This window comes from Pseudophryne corroboree, chromosome 3 (assembly GCF_028390025.1).
Source record: "Pseudophryne corroboree isolate aPseCor3 chromosome 3, aPseCor3.hap2, whole genome shotgun sequence".
Taxonomy (NCBI): domain Eukaryota; kingdom Metazoa; phylum Chordata; class Amphibia; order Anura; family Myobatrachidae; genus Pseudophryne; species Pseudophryne corroboree.
The window spans coordinates 235,357,843-235,375,750 of record NC_086446.1 but is presented as its reverse complement, the minus strand read 5'-3'; the positions used below and the strand labels follow the sequence as shown (position 1 = coordinate 235,375,750).

The 17,908-nt window shown below is 42.0% G+C and overlaps 1 protein-coding gene across 14 annotated transcripts in view; it reads right to left on the bottom strand.

Annotated features, from left to right (window-relative positions):
- Window positions 1-17,908, bottom strand: part of ZMYND8 (zinc finger MYND-type containing 8) — a 248,958-nt gene that overhangs the window by 197,334 nt on the left and 33,716 nt on the right. For 10 of the 14 annotated variants that reach the window (XM_063958909.1, XM_063958915.1, XM_063958913.1 and 7 more), the window contains exons 1-2: window positions 12,511-12,614; window positions 11,832-12,062 (exon numbers count right to left, since the gene is read on the bottom strand). In XM_063958909.1, the coding sequence (XP_063814979.1) occupies window positions 11,832-11,845 (14 nt within the window). In that variant the 5' untranslated portion in view covers window positions 11,846-12,062; window positions 12,511-12,614. Of the gene's footprint in view, window positions 1-11,088; window positions 11,112-11,831; window positions 12,063-12,374; window positions 12,455-12,510; window positions 12,615-17,908 lie in introns of those variants that run through there. The other 4 variants (XM_063958912.1, XM_063958921.1, XM_063958911.1 and 1 more) reach the window with 4 other exon arrangements.

Genomic DNA, 17,908 nt, shown 5'->3' with positions numbered 1-17,908 from the left:
CATAAAATATACTATAATAAAAAAATATCATCTTTTATGTTAAACCATCATCAACTTGTCATGTGTTCTGATCTCGGCTATGCATTTCATGTGTTCCAGAGCCACTATTTAACTAATCTCTCACCACCCCAATAAGTGGGCCTGATTCCGATGTGGATGGAGTTGCAATAGCTGCAACTTACATGGAAGCAACAGTGATGCACCAGTATGTTATGCAGCAGGAGGCATCTGATATAAGTACTGCTTACATTAGTGATCTGTGCTACATCCTAGGATCACCTGCAAAACCCACGGGATCGCGTAAGCCACATGACACAGTTCCTACCAAGATGCCGGAAAATTTCCATCTTACTACGGAAATCATGCGCAAAGTACCAAACATCAGTAATTTGCACTATGTGCAGCACACAGTGGGGCACACAGTGGATAGAACTGGCTATTCTGTGGGACACAAAATGGAGAAATATATGGAGGGGATCCCTGAAAGTGGCAAAATACATGAAGGGATGGTGGATAGAATGGTACAGGATATGGGAGACCATAGGACACAGTCGCAACGGATATGGAGGGGGCATAGGACACAGTAGCAAGGAATATGGAGGGAGCACAGGACACAGTAGTAAGGGATATGGGGGGGGACCATAGGATACAGAGTAGCAAGGGATATGAAGAGGATGCAGAGTAGTGAGGAGATGGGGGGGCATTTGGCACAGTGTGATGGGAAGACAGCCCATGTGACACACACACACACACACACACACACACACACACACACACACAATGTTGTAAAAAGACTGTATGACATAGGGGGGAATGTATCAAGCCTTCTAAACATGTCAGGTGAACAGTTGGTCATAATAGCAACTAATAAGCTTCTAGCTATCAGTTTATAGAATATAATGAGAACTTGAAGCGTATTGGTTACTATGGGCAATTTCTCTACTTGTCCTTTTTCAAAGGCTTGATGCCTCTTTCTATAAGAGAGGCACAGGTAGTAATATGTGGTAGAAACCAGTGGGGTAAAAAGTCCTATAGGGGTATGACTGTGCAATAAGTGTGTCATATACTGTAGCATTGTTGCAAAAATATAATAGGATAATAAAACAGGCTATAATATTTATTTCAGCAGAAATGTTTTTTATATTGAAATGTTTATAACAGTTACCATTTCATTATTAAATTATTTGTAATATTAAAAAATAAATGTTTTTGATCATGTAGATGGTGTGTGCACTCTTTATGAAACAGTCATTTAATGTGGTTGGAACTTGGGGCAGAGTTGGAGGCTGAGCTGATCAAAAGCAGCAACCATGATGCCTTATCCACAGTGTTGTAGGCAGAAAACAACGTTCTTGGGTCTATTTCCATGACAAGCACTGGCTCCTACAAACAATTTGCCTGCATAGCATGGAGTGACATCCATACATGGTATAGGTTGCACTCTTTAATGAGAGCAGTGCTGCTCTGAGAAAGCCAGACCGTTAGTGCAGTGTTTGCATGACCTGCACTTGTGCGAGCAGCTCCATGTTGCAAACTTCTTGCCCTGGCATCCCCCAAAATCTGGCTTTGTCCTTACGGCTTTGGTATTTCAATGCCAACTTGCCAACTTCCATCACCTTCTGTTTGTCCACCCACCCAAGTAGTCACACTGAATGTTACTGCATTAACATTGTAGTTTCATCTACGAACACATACCAACTGGAAGCTCGCACTCACAACTCATCTAAAAAATATGTAACTGTGGTTTATCTGGAAGTTTATCCCAAATCACTGCAGGAATCCCTCCCTCCATAAATGATCTGTGTTTATGCAAAAGTAAAGAATTACATTTCAAAAGACAACATGACAGCTAGCTGTAGGCATGGTGGAATTTACAGAATGCCCTCAACCAGTTTAGGAGGGAAAGGAAAACCTAACATTCAAACTGAAAGAGCACTTAAGTCTAGGTCCAAGTAGTTGAGAACACTCCAACCACTACACCCCCAAGAAAATCTAGGACCTACTGTATATAACATAAAATATTTGCATTTCCATTGGTGTGGGAAGAATGGACTTGCCATGACAAAATAATATAATACTCTAGTCTCTCATATCAGTGCTGGGTGGTTTGAAGTACACACTTATGTAGCTTTAGTCTCTATGTACTTTTGCATACTGTACTCATGTTCTGCATCTATGCCATGATGCTGCATTCCCCTTGGCATCTACAATTCATTCTTTATGGCAGTGGTGAACAATATGTTTTAGTTTTATTCTAAAACCAACCAAAAGCAGAAAAAAAAATACAGGCAGTAAATACGGGCAGTATTTCTGCCCAGCATCCTGATTGCCCCTGTATCTGTCCTGTAACTCACTACGCCTGGAGGGGTGAGGACTCTCCATGTCCCCAGCCTTGCAACCCCTGTGAGACTCTGCATTCAACAGAATTAACTAAATTCACTCTGATTGGCTGCCACTGTTACCAAGGTTGGAGTGGCCCACATGGGTACAGGGGAAACCCCCAGTGGGCCCCACTGGAATCATTTTCCAGACTGTGCACTTTAATTATATTTTACATAATACACATGTTACATTATACTGCACAGGACTATGGTATATTCTCTACAGTGTATTGCTGTTATTAATCTTTTACATTACTATGCACTAGCAGTATTTACTTATATAATGGTTATTCAAGCCTGTGTGGAGGCTGGCCACACCCCTAAATATGGGCCCTTATCATTGCATTTCCCTGTGGGGCCCTTCATGCCCCAGTCCGACACGGACTCTCACTGAACAAACGCGGGTAGGAAATAGGGGAAGGTTGGTTTGTGCTTCAGGAAGGAGGGAGGGGAGTATGGTGCTTTAAGGAATAGAGAGGAGAATGTGCAGCTACAGAGGTGATGGAGGGTGTGAAAGGGTCCCTGAAAAATAACCCAGGTCCAGTGATCAGGAATCCAACCCTTGTAGTGACCTGTGTTGGTACCAAGACCTAGGTTAAGGATCAGTGTGGACAGGTAAGGGTGTGGTTCAATAGATCTACAGTAAATAGACAGTCAATAGGATGACCCCATATGTTCGACATGCAAAAGGACAACAGGGTCAAAAGGTCGACAGGTACAAAAAGGTTCACATGTAAATGGTCGACACAAACATATTTAGTTTTTGGTGCGTCATTTTGTATGTTTCATCATATGTGACCCCAATTACGGGGTACGCTCGCCACACTTCGGGCAAGGTGGCTCGCTGTGATCACCACAGGTTACTATTCCCAATCGTAATCCACGTGGATGGCGAATAAAGGAAAGCTTGAAAAAATAAATGAATAAATAAAATAAATATTAAAAAAACTTGGGTCAACCATTGTCATGTCGACCTTTTATCAGTTAACCTTTTGACCACATAGGGTCGACCTATTAACTGTCCAACTAGACACTACTGATGAAGTGTCTGGAACTCACAGGTAACCTAGGTCATCCAACCCGGATCCCGTTAACACTGTATGGAGAGTCGGCTCATCAGCATTTGGAGATGATGTTATCTCCAAGCACTCGCACGGGAGTAGCCCTGGCAATAACCCGGGTCCAGCCTACGGTGTAAATGGGTTTCAAGCTGTTGCGACACGGCTTGAAACCTATGTTCAGTGACCCAGGCTGAACCCAGAAATTTGGAGTGCCAGGTTCTGTTACTGTAATGTGAAGTTCTGTATACCCTGTATTGTTCTAATGTCTGCTGTATGTACGGCGCTGCAGAACACTTGTGGCGCCCAATAAATAAAATCTAATAATAATAGTCACACCGATTACGTGTGCTGATGGCCCTCAGACAAAAAAAACAACAACAAAACTTGTGGATTTTTATATACTGGCAAAGTTTATAGTTAAAGTTAATAGTAGTATAAAAAAAACTATTCTCTACAGATATGCCATTAAGGCAGGGGTGTCCAAACTTTTTGCAAAGAGGGCCAGATTTGGTGAGGTGAAATTGTGTGGGAGCTGACCAGATATACAAATGCCCCCAGTGCCAGATACACATTATATGCCCGCACAGTGCTGCCAGATACACATTATATGCCCCCACAGTGCTGCCAGATATACAAATGCCCCCACAGCGCTGCCAGATACACATTATATGCCCCCAGCAGTGCTGCCAGATACACAAATGCCCCCACAGTGCTGCCAGATACACATTATATGCTCACAGCAGTGCTGCCAGATACACATTGGAGAACTACTTACACGTGAAAATGCTTTAGCCCAGAACACCTATGAGGGGGTGAAGCACTAAACTTATTGAGACTGCTGATCACTGGACACTGCTGCGGAGCTGCAGTAAAGATGGCCACGGTGACGATCCTCCCTGGTGTCTCCTTTTATAGATACATACACACAGGAGGGCTGGGTTTGTCTCAGCGGGAGAGGCAACCCCAGCCCTCCTGTCTCACCAGATCATCAGCAGACCAGCCTATAGTCTGCACACAGAGGAGGAGGAAGATAGCTGTCAGTCACCGTGTAGCGCGGCTGACAGCAACAGGCGGGGAGTGTCAGTGCTGCGGGGTGCAGCGGTCTGCAAAGGCAGTGTGCCTGAGAGCTGTGGGCGGCGGGCCAGTGGAAATGTGAGCACGGGCCGCAACTGGCCCCCGGGCCAGACTTTGGACATGCCTGCATTAAGGTTATGAATGTTTTTCCTTCCTCTAAAGAGGTTACCTAGTAATAGAAAACAAGATACACCAGGAATAGTTTTAATTTCCCCACCATTTTGAGTAATAGCCACCAATACACACAGACACATTGGGTTTCAAATTTCCCAAACACAGTCAAATAGGCACAAAACTGTATGGGCTGCAAGATTCAGATTACCTATACCACAGCTGAGTTTACATAGCTACAAAATAAAGTATAATACTGCAAAATTATGTAGCAAGTACAGTTTTCCTCTTCTCTTAACCTATTGTAGAGTATTGGCTTCTATTAGTAAACATTAGAAGAGAGAGAATATCTCCGCATACTGTATTTACTAATAATTATGTGGCAATATAGGATAATGGAACGATATTGTAGTGTGATTAAAGAAACAACTCCAGAACAGTGTGGCATCTTCTTACAATACTGTTATGTTCTATTCAGATTGGAAATGGCACCTTTATCACACTATGAAGTCTTTCCCAAACCATGTGAAATGTAGGCGCCTTCTGTAAAAATACAGTAACACTAAATAAAGAGTCAACCAATTTAAAAATACCTGTGATCAATAAGGAAAATGCCTCACAGGAGAAGTATCCTCAAGGTTGGAGAGGACCACAGTTCCATTTACCAATTCCTTTATCTTGATTTGGATGTAGTTAGGAGACCGCCGGTCACATTACTGACAGCTACATCTCGACCCCTCTAAATCTCGACAGTCGACTAGCAGGGACTATTCCCACTTGTGTGCGTCCACCCATAGAGTAGGAATAGAACCTGTGGCGAGTGCAGCGAGACCGCAAGGGACCTGTTGCGCTACCCCCCCCCCCCCTGACATTCTGACGACGGAATCCCGCTGTTGGTATGCTGAACCAACCCTCTTAATTCATGTGGGAATACCACTAGCGTAGCATGCATCTAGCCATTGAAATATCAAATATAACAGGTCACTTTCTAGAGGTAAGATATTTCCTGTACCTGCAGAAGACTCCACACATCTGAGAGTGGGATAAGCATATTAACGTTTTTTCTGTAATGGGAAATATACTCACTAAGGAGCTATGGGGCCCACCCTCAAATAATGCTGCTGACTTATCATATACTAGGTGCCAGCTCCAATTACACTGTAATATAAAATATTCCCAGCATATTTATTACCAAGCTTGGAGAGTGTCTAAGCCTTGGAAAGAGATAAAGTGGATGGAAATAAAGTACCAACCAACTAGCTCCCAACATTAATTCAAGCACAGCCTGTAACATAGCAGTAAAGGGGGGTACACACGGAGCGATAATCTAAGCAATCTGACTAGATTGCTTAGATTTTCAGCAAGATCGCTCCGTGTGTAGCCCTAACAGCGATAGCGATGCGCAGCCCCGCGCATCGCTATCGCTGCTGCTAGATTGGCCTGCATGCAGGCCAATCTAGCAGGTCGCTCACTTCACCCGCTGGGTGAAGTGAGCGGCCCCCCCCGTCTCCCCCCGCACGCTCAGCACAGATCGTGCTGTGCTGAGCGCCGGGAGAGATGTGTGCTGAGCGGTTCGCTCAGCACACATCTCTCCAGCATCGGGCCGTGAGTACTGGCCTTTAGGAGCGGATTTCCTGGGACATAGGGATCTATTTACTAAGCCTTGGAGAGAGATAAACTGGACAGAGAGAAAGTACCAACTAACCGGCTCCTAAGTGTAATTTTCAAACACAGCCTGTAACATGGCAGCTAGGAGCTGATTGGCTGGTACTTTGTCTCCGTCCTCTTTATCACTCTACAAGGCTTACTACATAGACCCCTTTATTTTATTATGTTTCAAATTTTTTCTTTTACTAATCGAGGCTGAGCAGCTGATTCCATAATAGTTTTAAAAAAATTGGTGGTAAGAACGTTATTATTACTTTCACATGTGTATCACTCATCATGCACAGAAAACCAGCTTTATGTTACCTCTTCTGACTGCTGTATTTTCAGACTAAAGAGCTATGACCAGTGGCTGGTTGTGGCCTATAAGAACATACCCTCCAACTGTACCTTTTTGCCGGTACAGTACAGACTTTCTATGGTCTGTACCGGCCAAAAAGGGGCGTTGTACCGGGGTTTGGAGTCTCCCAATCCTATTGTTTCCTATGGGAGCACTGCAGGGCCATGCCCCCTTTACCCGTGGCCACATCCCCTTCCCTAATCTGTACTGATTTTCGGCACAGCTGTGTTGCAGGGTATGTAAGAATATGCATGTTACTGCCAGGTCAGACTGGCCCATATGAGTAAAGGGAAACCCCCAGTGGCCCTGCTGCTTGAGGGTCCTTCTCCTCTTCTAAGCATCAGGTTACAGACTGTGCACTAATTATACTGCACAGGATTATGATGTACAGTATTTTCTACAGTGTATTACTATTATTAATCTGATCCATTATCATACATGCTCTAGCAGAATTTACTATATATATATATATATATATATATATATATATATATATATATATATATATATATTTATCAGTCATTAGTCAGTATTCCAGATAGGAAAATCACTCCCTTTGCCAAGCGCACACCTTGCTAAGGTGAAGAAGTTTATACACCTACCTACTGGATGTCTCTGTTGTCAGAGTTACTAAAATCTATGTACAACCTGTTGTAAAATTCTCATGCTAAAGACTTTTATGAATTTCTTTGCATTAAATATTTTTATTCTAATTGGCCTTGGGCCATTTGTTTGGGTGACTTTCTGGTGAGGGGTTATCCACTGCAGGAACCCAAGAAATTCAATTATCCATAGTATAAGATATACCTACTTGGAAGGACTTCCGCTTTATCTATACATCTAACAGAGCGCGCTCAGGATCTGTTTTTTTCTATTCTATGTATGTTTGAGATCTGGCAATGGAGGTCTCGCCTGTAGTGCTGCTGGTTCTACGAGCACAAGATAAGGATATTTTTGTGTTGTATATATATGTGTATATATATATATATATATATATATATATTTATCTATCAAGGGGCCTAGACCATTAGACCATGCACACTCTACTGGTTAGCCAAGGTTCTGGAAACTGGCCACACCCCTAAGCATGGGCCCCTATTATTGAATTTTCCTGGAGGGCCCTTCATGACCCAGTCCGACACTGGTTATTGCTGCAAAATTCATATTGTTTCTGTTTTATTTATCACATTACTCTTAAGGAAAAAGCTTACATGGCTAGGTCAGTTGTTACTGAATGCTTCCATTGGGACTCAGGTGTAAGGGAATTGCGTCTAAATCACATGGGGAGAAAAAAAAAAAAAAAGCCCTGAGAACAATTGAGATTTTGCTTGAAGGCCTCCATAGTTACATTAGCGACATATTGCTGCAATTTCCCAATCCCCGGACTGCTGGGTTGGTGGATCGGGAACATTAAACAAGTTTAAAAATCTTGATTCTCCAACCCAGACCAAAAAAATCTGGATAGGCATATCGAGAATTTTTTAAATTAAGAATTTCCCAACGGATTACCGATCGGAAATTATGGACGGGCCAGGGAATCAGGTCTTAGATGTGTGAGAGCCTTAACGCACAGAGCTGGCTGTATAGCTTGGCAAGGTTAGCATATTCATCTCTTTCACTCCTAGAATTCCATACAATTAACTGCAAGTAAGTGATGGCCATATGGCACACTTACGGTAGCTCCGAACTCGTAGTATTTTGTTTGCGGTGTGAAAAAAAAAAACTAGTCTAGGGCAAGATTGGGTACATTGAGGAACCATTGCCATAATTTTCATGCAGTGGCAACTCATGGATAATTGAATTGACCCCCTGGAATGTACAGTAAATGTGCGGCCTGGTGGATGCTAGGTGGAGTTCAGACAGTGTTATTGATTATGACTAATAAAGTCGCATTCACCTTGACAAAGGAAATTCGACCAAATACAAAAGAGTTTATTAAGTTCAAATCAATACACACATCTGTTGCCTTTTGGAAACATGCTTTATTTCTGCGGAAGTTTGCAAATATCACTGTATTAATGCAAATGGATCGCAACAGCAACATTACTATAGTATTAGGAAAAGTGGGAGTGATTCAGACACCGTCAATCAATCAGCAGCAGCTGCTTATCATCATCATTAGTTCATGTTTTGCACCAGGTTTCAAGCACCCACAAGTGTTCTACCTCCAAACAAACACATATGTGTGGTTTGTGGCTATCATGACACGTTTTGCATGGACACATCCTTACTGTAATTTGTCTGATCTTACATGTCCCCTCCAAACCTTCCCCCATAGCGCAAAGAGCTATTACCGCAAAATACGATTCAGTTGGTATGACTATGGGAGAATAAGAGTTTTGCGTGCGCATATGCAGTAAAAAAATCAAACAATTTGTAGCAATTAAAGTGCAAATTGTGTTATTGCATCTGTAGATCTAACTCTCCATAACCCCCTTTGCTCCATATAGAAAATAAATTGCACCTTTATATGAAACAGTAGGCTATCTGTATGCACAGGGGTAAAACAAGAGCATATTTGAAAAAGCTGAATCATTGACATGGAGTCAGAAGTGCTGAGAGAAACTTCCAGAATCATGCCCTTCTCTGCTCTCCCGTTGTCAGCTGTTAACCAGCTCTGTGTTATCATTGGTGTATAGCGCTTTACAGGACACTCCATTGGTCCGAATGGGCTGGTTATTTGCTCCCCCTTTTTACTCCTTCCTCGGTTTCAGACATCTTGCTGCAATGCAGGCTTTTTTACCATGTCTGTGTGTGTGAGAAACAGGACTGGATTCATTAGGTGTGTGTCGCCTACAAAAGTGTTAATGTTTCCTAATAAACGCACCACAAAGCTGCAGAAGGGAACAGCTGACATATCACTGGGTATGGGAACTTGCTAAATTCCAAAGAGGGGAAATTAACCCATTTGGTGCAGAACACTTTTGGCATCAAATTTAACACAAAACCTCTAATGCTGAGCTAAGCTACACTGGTCAAGACAGTCATTATCCTATCAATACTTGCCACCTTATTTGGTGCAGTGGGTAGCCCCTAGAATGTGCTTACTGCTTGGTGTAACAGTATGGCTGATATATTAAGTGTATTACTCCACTGAGTGTCGGACAATATAATGCAGAACCCTAATAATTGCTAATAAAATGGATATATTGCTCAACATAAATGGTAAATGGTCACAAGCTCCATACTGTAAATAAGAAGGGACATTGCTGCAATCAAAGGTGGTGATGGTGGAGATTGGGGGAGGGGAAATAAAAATCTAGATTAACTTAATTTTGCAAACCCTTTTTCAGACATTGCCTTCAGCAGAGAGGAATTTTCATTAAACTATAAGTGGAGTGGAGTGGCAGTGCTTAGTAAACACGCTCCCATACCAAGACAGAGGAGCTAGTGACGTCAGAGAAACCAGATCCATTTTGTAAACTTTAACCCTTCAGCCAGCAGTTTGCCGGAGGCCTCTGTGATGGAGTGAAGTGAGTAAACACACACTCTCTGTATATTTCTTGATTAATAAATTAGAGTCCTGAAAGGCTGAACAGGATAATTAGTAACAGTAAAATGGTAAACGACCTGTTTACCGAACAATCATGGCATATACAATAGCCCTTGTGTCACTGAAGGAAGTTGGAGGGGGGTGGGTGAGATCACACCATTAATACCTTTTCATTTACACTATCTTAGAATACAATCTCTAACTGAAACACAGCTGAGGAGATCCGCCACAGAAAGATTTATTCCATAAACTAAAATAAAACCTTGTCACAGGAATGCTAAAAATAAGACAGAGTCTTTGGAGAAACCACATCCTTTTTAAATGCTGCGTTTATGGAGTAGTCAGTTGGTGGGACCTGTGATGCACTTCAGTACAGATATAAGACATGACATACTAAAATGATAACATTCAGTAAGAACAGTAATGAAAATCAAATATATACCAAAGCTTACAAATGGCAGGAAGTAAAAATCACAACTTGAGAAGCAGATTAAGCAGACAGTACATATATCACGTACGCAGAGGGAACGCAACCATTTGCTTCCTTGTCTCCATAGATATAGGATTTGCTGTTTTCTTCACTACTGCACATAATACCTTAAACTTACCTTTTATGTTTTCATGGAGTGAATAAACATTAAAAAAAGCCAGAACTAGAAGGAAACATCTAATTAACCCTTTCTGTAGTATGGGAAAGGCCTACGTGCATTAACAGCAGTGAGCAGAGCCACTACACGGGGTTAATAGCATTATAAACAAGAAAGCATTAAAATCATCTCTCAACAAAATATTACTGTACATGAATGCAAAACTATACTTAATCCAGACTAACACCCACGGCAAATATATATTTTAATATCTGTGTGGATAGCTAACTTTGATTAATGTATATCTTTTTTTTTTTATTGTTCCTAATATCTCCGACAAGGTACTTTTAAGACATAAAATACGTCATTTACTTACTGTTTGATATCCATACTATTTTGCTTCAGGGTTGAAAGAAGTCATATATCCAGTAACAAAAAAAAGAAAACATAAGAAAAATCTAAAAATCTGTATTCTGGCGCAAAAACAAAAAAGGCAACAAACGCTTAGACTGCCACAGTCCGCAATAGACAAGTTAAACAAATGAAAACTATGGTTTAATAGGATGGCATGTTAGAAATCCAACAGATGCAGGCTAGGCCCAAAAATTTATGTCAGACATTAATATTGTGGGGGTTCCTTGTAGACGGTATAAAAGGGATATTCCTGAGGTAACCTGGTCTTCTAGTGATAAGAAAAGGACAGTTGCCTGCAGCTCAGTTTGCCAGTTTCTTTTGCTTGACTCCCTGTAAGGCAGCTGAATGCCTGTGCTGACTTAGCCTCCATGTTCCCCTCAGCAGCATGTGACACAGGAACAGACAATAATGCAGAGATCTTCCTTGGTGAACCAGGGGAGCATAGTGGAAAAAAAGACACAACCCACTGTATAAATGGGTAAGCAGAAAAAAGTTGCTGCACCAGTGTGCCCCAGTACCTCTCATCTAACCTCAGCAGCAATCAGTGGCTAATGACACCTACCCCATGTGATCCCCAGGAAAGAAGATTTAAAACAGTTGCTGTTGTGGGTATTTGGCGCGAAAAGTCATTGGAGATGCAACCTGCAAAAGCATAATCTGTATGTCCAAGAGATGGGAATAAACTACAAAAAAAGTAAGGCTTACCTCTGTGGATGCATTGTTACAGTGTTATGTCAATACATAAAACATGGAGGACAGACTCTCAGTTCTCAGACAGAAAGGGCTTGGCACTCCAGCCTGATGAACAGACTCCCCCTGATACAAGCCGAGGCAGGATTGGATGCTTTCAGGAATCCCAGTGTAATGCTTCAGGCCATTGGCTGAAACACTTCCTGAGCGATTATCTTTGTACAGCATTAGCAAGCAGGAGCCATCCTGTGTAAAGAAAAAGACAGGCTAAGTTAGGCCTTTTCCCCACATAAACTACAGGTTATTTCCAAGCTAACTGTGCAAAATGACAAGAAGAAAACAGCTCTTTACACAGCCAGTAACAATCTCAGCACAGACACACATAAGGATCATTGTGAAATGCAAGCTTTGCACTCTCATTCACTATAAACACCACTTTCTGATACAATGGAGAAACAGTGTCACTTTGTGTATTTACTTTGTTTAAACCTAAAGATAAAAGCGAACGACAACAACAACAAAAAAGAAATACAAATGCAGGCCTCTATTAATAATTACCAGAGCTGCAGCATTAAGCACATGTAAAATGTGAGAAATAATGAGAAATGTGAAACTAATAATAAAAACCTAGAAAGGCATGGCATTCCCGTGACACAGGAGCAGCTTTTAGGGCTGTCTGTCCTTTTCAACAAACCTTTTATTCCCCCATCCTCCAAGGCCGACTGAAACTGTCCTTAAAGCAACAGAGAGAGAGGGAGAGAGAGAGAAAAAACAGCTTCCGCTCTGGTTGGCTGCAAATTGCAGAGTATTAACCCTGAGACGCCAGCTCTCACTGAAGGGAGGCCTGCTTGTGCATGCAGCCTTAAGACAAAGGGGGAAGGAGGCTTTGGCCCCAATTGTTTTTTATGTATTCTTATGTATATAACGTTCAGTGTCCTCTAATTAAAGGCTGATTTACAGTAATACAACAGGCAGAACATTGGTGTTAGTTACTGCATTCTTGCTAAGGCTTTTTGAATGTGCAGACAACATGCAGTTCAGATCTGCTAAGTGTGTGATTTTAATGTTGCATACAGAATTTTAAAAATACTAGCGCTTCATTTAAAAATAATGAGCAGTTTAAACACACATGAACTGAACCGAGCATGTCCCTCCATTGAAATTTTCCTGTCCTCATGACAATGTGAGGATCCATGTTGTAGATATATTAAGATTCAGTAGCTGACCTTCTCCTAAAACATTATTACGGGTCACTCACAATATGTAACTTTATCAACCATATACTGTACTGCAAGTGTTAGTGTTTGTCAGCTGTGTGTCTGTGAATGGGCGCATGTATACAATTTCCCCACAATTTCACAATGTGTTGGGGGTGGGGATCTAATAGAGTAGCAACAAAATAAAGAGAATATCAACCGTTGACCTAAACTGCCTCCGTATTTCCAGGAACATTATAGATCTACAACATATAATCAATGGCAGCACCTACACAGGGACTTCTGATCATATAGGAGTCATCATTTTACCGATACATAAAAAATAGTCAGGGACTTCTATTTAAAAATAAAGTAAAATATGAATAGAAATAAATACATAAAATTACAAGTGTGCTGCATATTTTAAGCTGCATCTGAGTTTTTGCATGCTACTGCACGTGCAGTATACAGGTTTGACAGACCTATTAAGTGGTAAGAAAAAACCCCAACTATAAATAAATAAAATATAGTCCCCAGTAGTGCAGTTGTGGAGCATACCTTACCGGTTTTTGCTCTACTGATGGCCTGGAAGCAAAGATATGCAACTGCAGGTGATGTAGAGTTAAGGGTCCTACACATTGCCGCTGAGGTGCCCGACGGCCGATACGGCCGATGGGTGACCCGGCGGCGGGGGGAGGGGGGGGAGTGAAGTTCCTTCACTCCCCTCGTCACTCGGCCCCATAGTCCTGCATGCTAATATGGATGAAATTGTCCATATTGGCTTGCATTTATAAGCAACCCGGCACCAACAATGAACGAGCGCGGGGCCGTACATCGTTCATCATTGGTGCCTACACACTGAAAGATATGAACGATATCTTGTTCATTAATGAACGAGATCGTTCATATCTTTAAGTGATATCGCCTAATGTGTAGGGCCTATTAGGCCCAAACCGAAAGCATGTACACTTGTAATTGAAGGGGTCTAACTTGTTAGTAACAGGGCGTTCTTACATAGGCTGAGTGCTCTCAGCCTACGTGTAAATACACCTATTTTCAGAAGAATGTTTTGCACACAGTGTAGGGCTGGTGCAATTGCACAGGGATAAAGATTACACCTAAGAAACCAAGGGTCTGCATTGGGGACGATCCCTGCTGAAGACATGCATACAGCTCTGCATACGGGAGAATTTATGCATATATTTCTGTACATGCAATGCAAGAGCAATTATTTGCTGTCATTTAAGGGTGTGCACACACTGTGCAATATCGCATACGATCCAGCTGATATCGGCCGGATTGCTGTGATATTGTATAGTGTGTACACTCGATACAGGATACGATGCACGCTCCCACGGGTTGTATCCTGGATCACACGTCAGACCTGCAGAATGCAGACGTGTGTATGCACTTGCAGATGTAGGGACCCCATCGCAGACATGGTTCTGGTGTGTACACAGTTTAACTCTGTGGCGGCTGTTGGATTCATTCTGAAATCTTCCCTAGCTACGGGGGTAATTCCAAGTTGATCGCAGCAGGAAATTTTTTAGCAGTTGGGCAAAACCATGTGCACTGCAGGGGAGGCAGATATAGCATGTGCAGAAAGAGTTAGATTTGGGTGGGTTATTTTGTTTCTGTGTAGGGTTAATACTGGCTGCTTTATTTTTACACTGCAATTTAGATTGCAGATTGAACTCACCACACCCAATTCGAACGCTCTCTGCAAATGTTATATCTACCTCTCCCTGCAGTGCACATGGTTTTGCCCAACTGCTAAAAAATTTCCTGCTGCGATCAACTTGGAATTACCCCCTACGTGCACGCTCATGTGTGTTGATTTGTGAACAAGCAAAAGAGGCCCATGCAGGGAACAGCTTAAGCTCAATTTGGCAATGGTAAATGCACACAGCAAATACATGATTATCAGTGATTTGTACAAGAAGAAATCTTGCTGCACAAGAATAAACATCGATGTATGGTCCACAATTAGTGGTCAGGGTGGCCACACATTTTGTACTGTGAGATTATGATAACTTTATTTCAGTTGGCTAACACCATTATGCTGGCTATACTAGTTAATTCAGCATACAATATTAAAAATTATTTCTAAAAATCATGTTATGAATCGTACAGTCACATATACCATATGTTTAGTAGGCCACAAATAGAAAAAAAATCCTTGCAAGAAAAATAAACAAAACTACAAGTCTGCCCTCTCATGGTCACAGCTGTACTTGCAGTTCTAGCACAATAATTATTAGATACAGCATGTTTCTATACTAATAGTCATGGGCTAAACATCCTTTAACCCATGACTATTAAATCAGCACTGGTGCACAAAATCCAATTCTACCTATACAGTACAGCGCCTATAGATTGTGAGCTGTCACAAGCAAGGACCTCTACTTTAGCCTACAACATCATCTCCCCCTTTATATGCATTTTGCAATCAAAGGGGTACATTTACTAAGATGGGAGTTCTATTTAAGATGAGATGTTGCCCATAGCAACCAATCAGATTCTACTTCTGATTTATCTAGCACCTTCTTTATGATAATACTTGGAATCTGATTGGTTGCAATGGGCAACATCCCATCTTAAAATAGAACTCCCATCTTAGTAAATTTACCCCAAAGTAAACCTGTCTCCCCATCAGTTGGTGTGCAGGGTAACATCAGGCTGATTTTATTTTTACAGTGACTATATTTACATGGATCTGTAGCTATTATCTGCAAAGTATACGTTTATTGAAAGGTTAGTTTTGCACTGTACTTTTGTATGCACTTTATGTCCTGTTATACTTGTGCTCTATTTTTGTATGAACTGTTTATGGCACTGCAGACACCTTGTGATGCCATGTAAATACAAGTTAATACTAATAAGAATATAGATTGTAAGCTTGCAAGCAGGGCCCTTCTACCTCTATGTCTGTCTGTTTTTACCCAGTTTTGTTCTATTACTGCTGTTCTAATTGTAAAATGCAACGGAATATGCTGCGCTATATAAGACACTGTTAATAAATAAATAAGAATAAGCTGAAGCTGTTACCTTTGCAGTGTGTGTAGCTTTGTCTGTAGCATCGTTGGAGAGAAAATTAACATAATTTTCTCTCAAACTATGGGGTATATTCAATTAGCAGTGATAACGAACTTTTCACGTGAAAAGTCCGGTTTTCGGGTGAAAAAACTGACTTTTAACGTGAAACGCAGTTACAGCCTATTCAATTTTCCGTGAAAACTTATCGGTGATCATTTTTTCACTAATTTCACTTCACCTACTCTGAGCAGGTGAAAAGTTGGGAAAAGTCACTATTTTAAGGTAAAAATGTTTGGATATTGTCCAGAACTCCTGGGACACCCCCCTTAATGACTAATTAGGCATGTTGAAGTTTTTAATTATTTTTAATAGGCCATGTCATTTTTGGGGTGAAAAAGTTCAAAGTGATGGAAATTGGGGTTCAAGGTATGGGACAGGTATATTGGGGTGCTTTATGAGTGGGACAGGTGTTTTTAGGTGTGCAGATGGGAGTAATCGGTCTGTTTCCACTTTTTTTAAAGTACCCTAAAATGACCCAAATAATAAGAATTTACTTACCGATAATTCTATTTCTCGGAGTCCGTAGTGGATGCTGGGGTTCCTGAAAGGACCATGGGGAATAGCGGCTCCGCAGGAGACAGGGCACAAAAAGTAAAGCTTTAGGATCAGGTGGTGTGCACTGGCTCCTCCCCCTATGACCCTCCTCCAAGCCTCAGTTAGGTACTGTGCCCGGACGAGCGTACACAATAAGGAAGGATTTATGAATCCCGGGTAAGACTCATACCAGCCACACCAATCACACTGTACAACCCGTGATCTGAACCCAGTTAACAGTATGATAACAGCGGAGCCTCTGAAAAGATGGCTCACAACAATAATAACCCGATTTTTGTAACTATGTACAAGTAATGCAGATAATCCGCACTTGGGATGGGCGCCCAGCATCCACTACGGACTCCGAGAAATAGAATTATCGGTAAGTAAATTCTTATTTTCTCTATCGTCCTAGTGGATGCTGGGGTTCCTGAAAGGACCATGGGGATTATACCAAAGCTCCCAAACGGGCGGGAGAGTGCGGATGACTCTGCAGCACCGAATGAGAGAACTCCAGGTCCTCCTTAGCCAGGGTATCAAATTTGTAGGATTTTACAAACGTGTTTGCCCCTGACTAAATAGCCGCTCGGCAAAGTTGTAAAGCCGAGACCCCTCGGGCAGCCGCCCAAGATGAGCCCACCTTCCTTGTGGAATGGGCATTTACATATTTTGGCTGTGGCAGGCCTGCCACAGAATGTGCAAGCTGAATTGTATTACACATCCAACTAGCAAAAGTCTGCTTAAAAGCAAGAGCACCCAGTTTGTTGGGTGCATACAGGATAACAGCAAGTCAGTTTTCCTGACTCCAGCCGTCCTGGAACCTATATTTTCAGGGCCCTGACCACATCTAGCAACTTGGAGTCCTCCAAGTCCCTAGTAGGCGCAAGACACCACAATAAGCTGGTTCAGGTGAAACACTGACACCACCTTAGGGAGAGAACTGGGGACGAGTCCGCAGCTCTGCCCTGTCCGAATGGACAAACAGATATGGGCTTTTTTGAGAAAAAAACCACCAATTTGACACTCGCCTGGTCCAGGCCAGGTCCAAGAGCATGTTCACTTTTCATGTGAGATGCTTCAAATCCACAGATTTGACTGGTTTTAAACCAATGTGTTTTGAGGAATCCCAGAACTACGTTGAGATCCCACAGTGCCACTGGAGGCACAAAAGGGGGTTGTATATGCAATACTCCCTTGACAAACTTCTGGACTTCAGGAACTGAAGCCAATTCTTTCTGGAAGAAAAATCGACAGGGCCGAAATTTG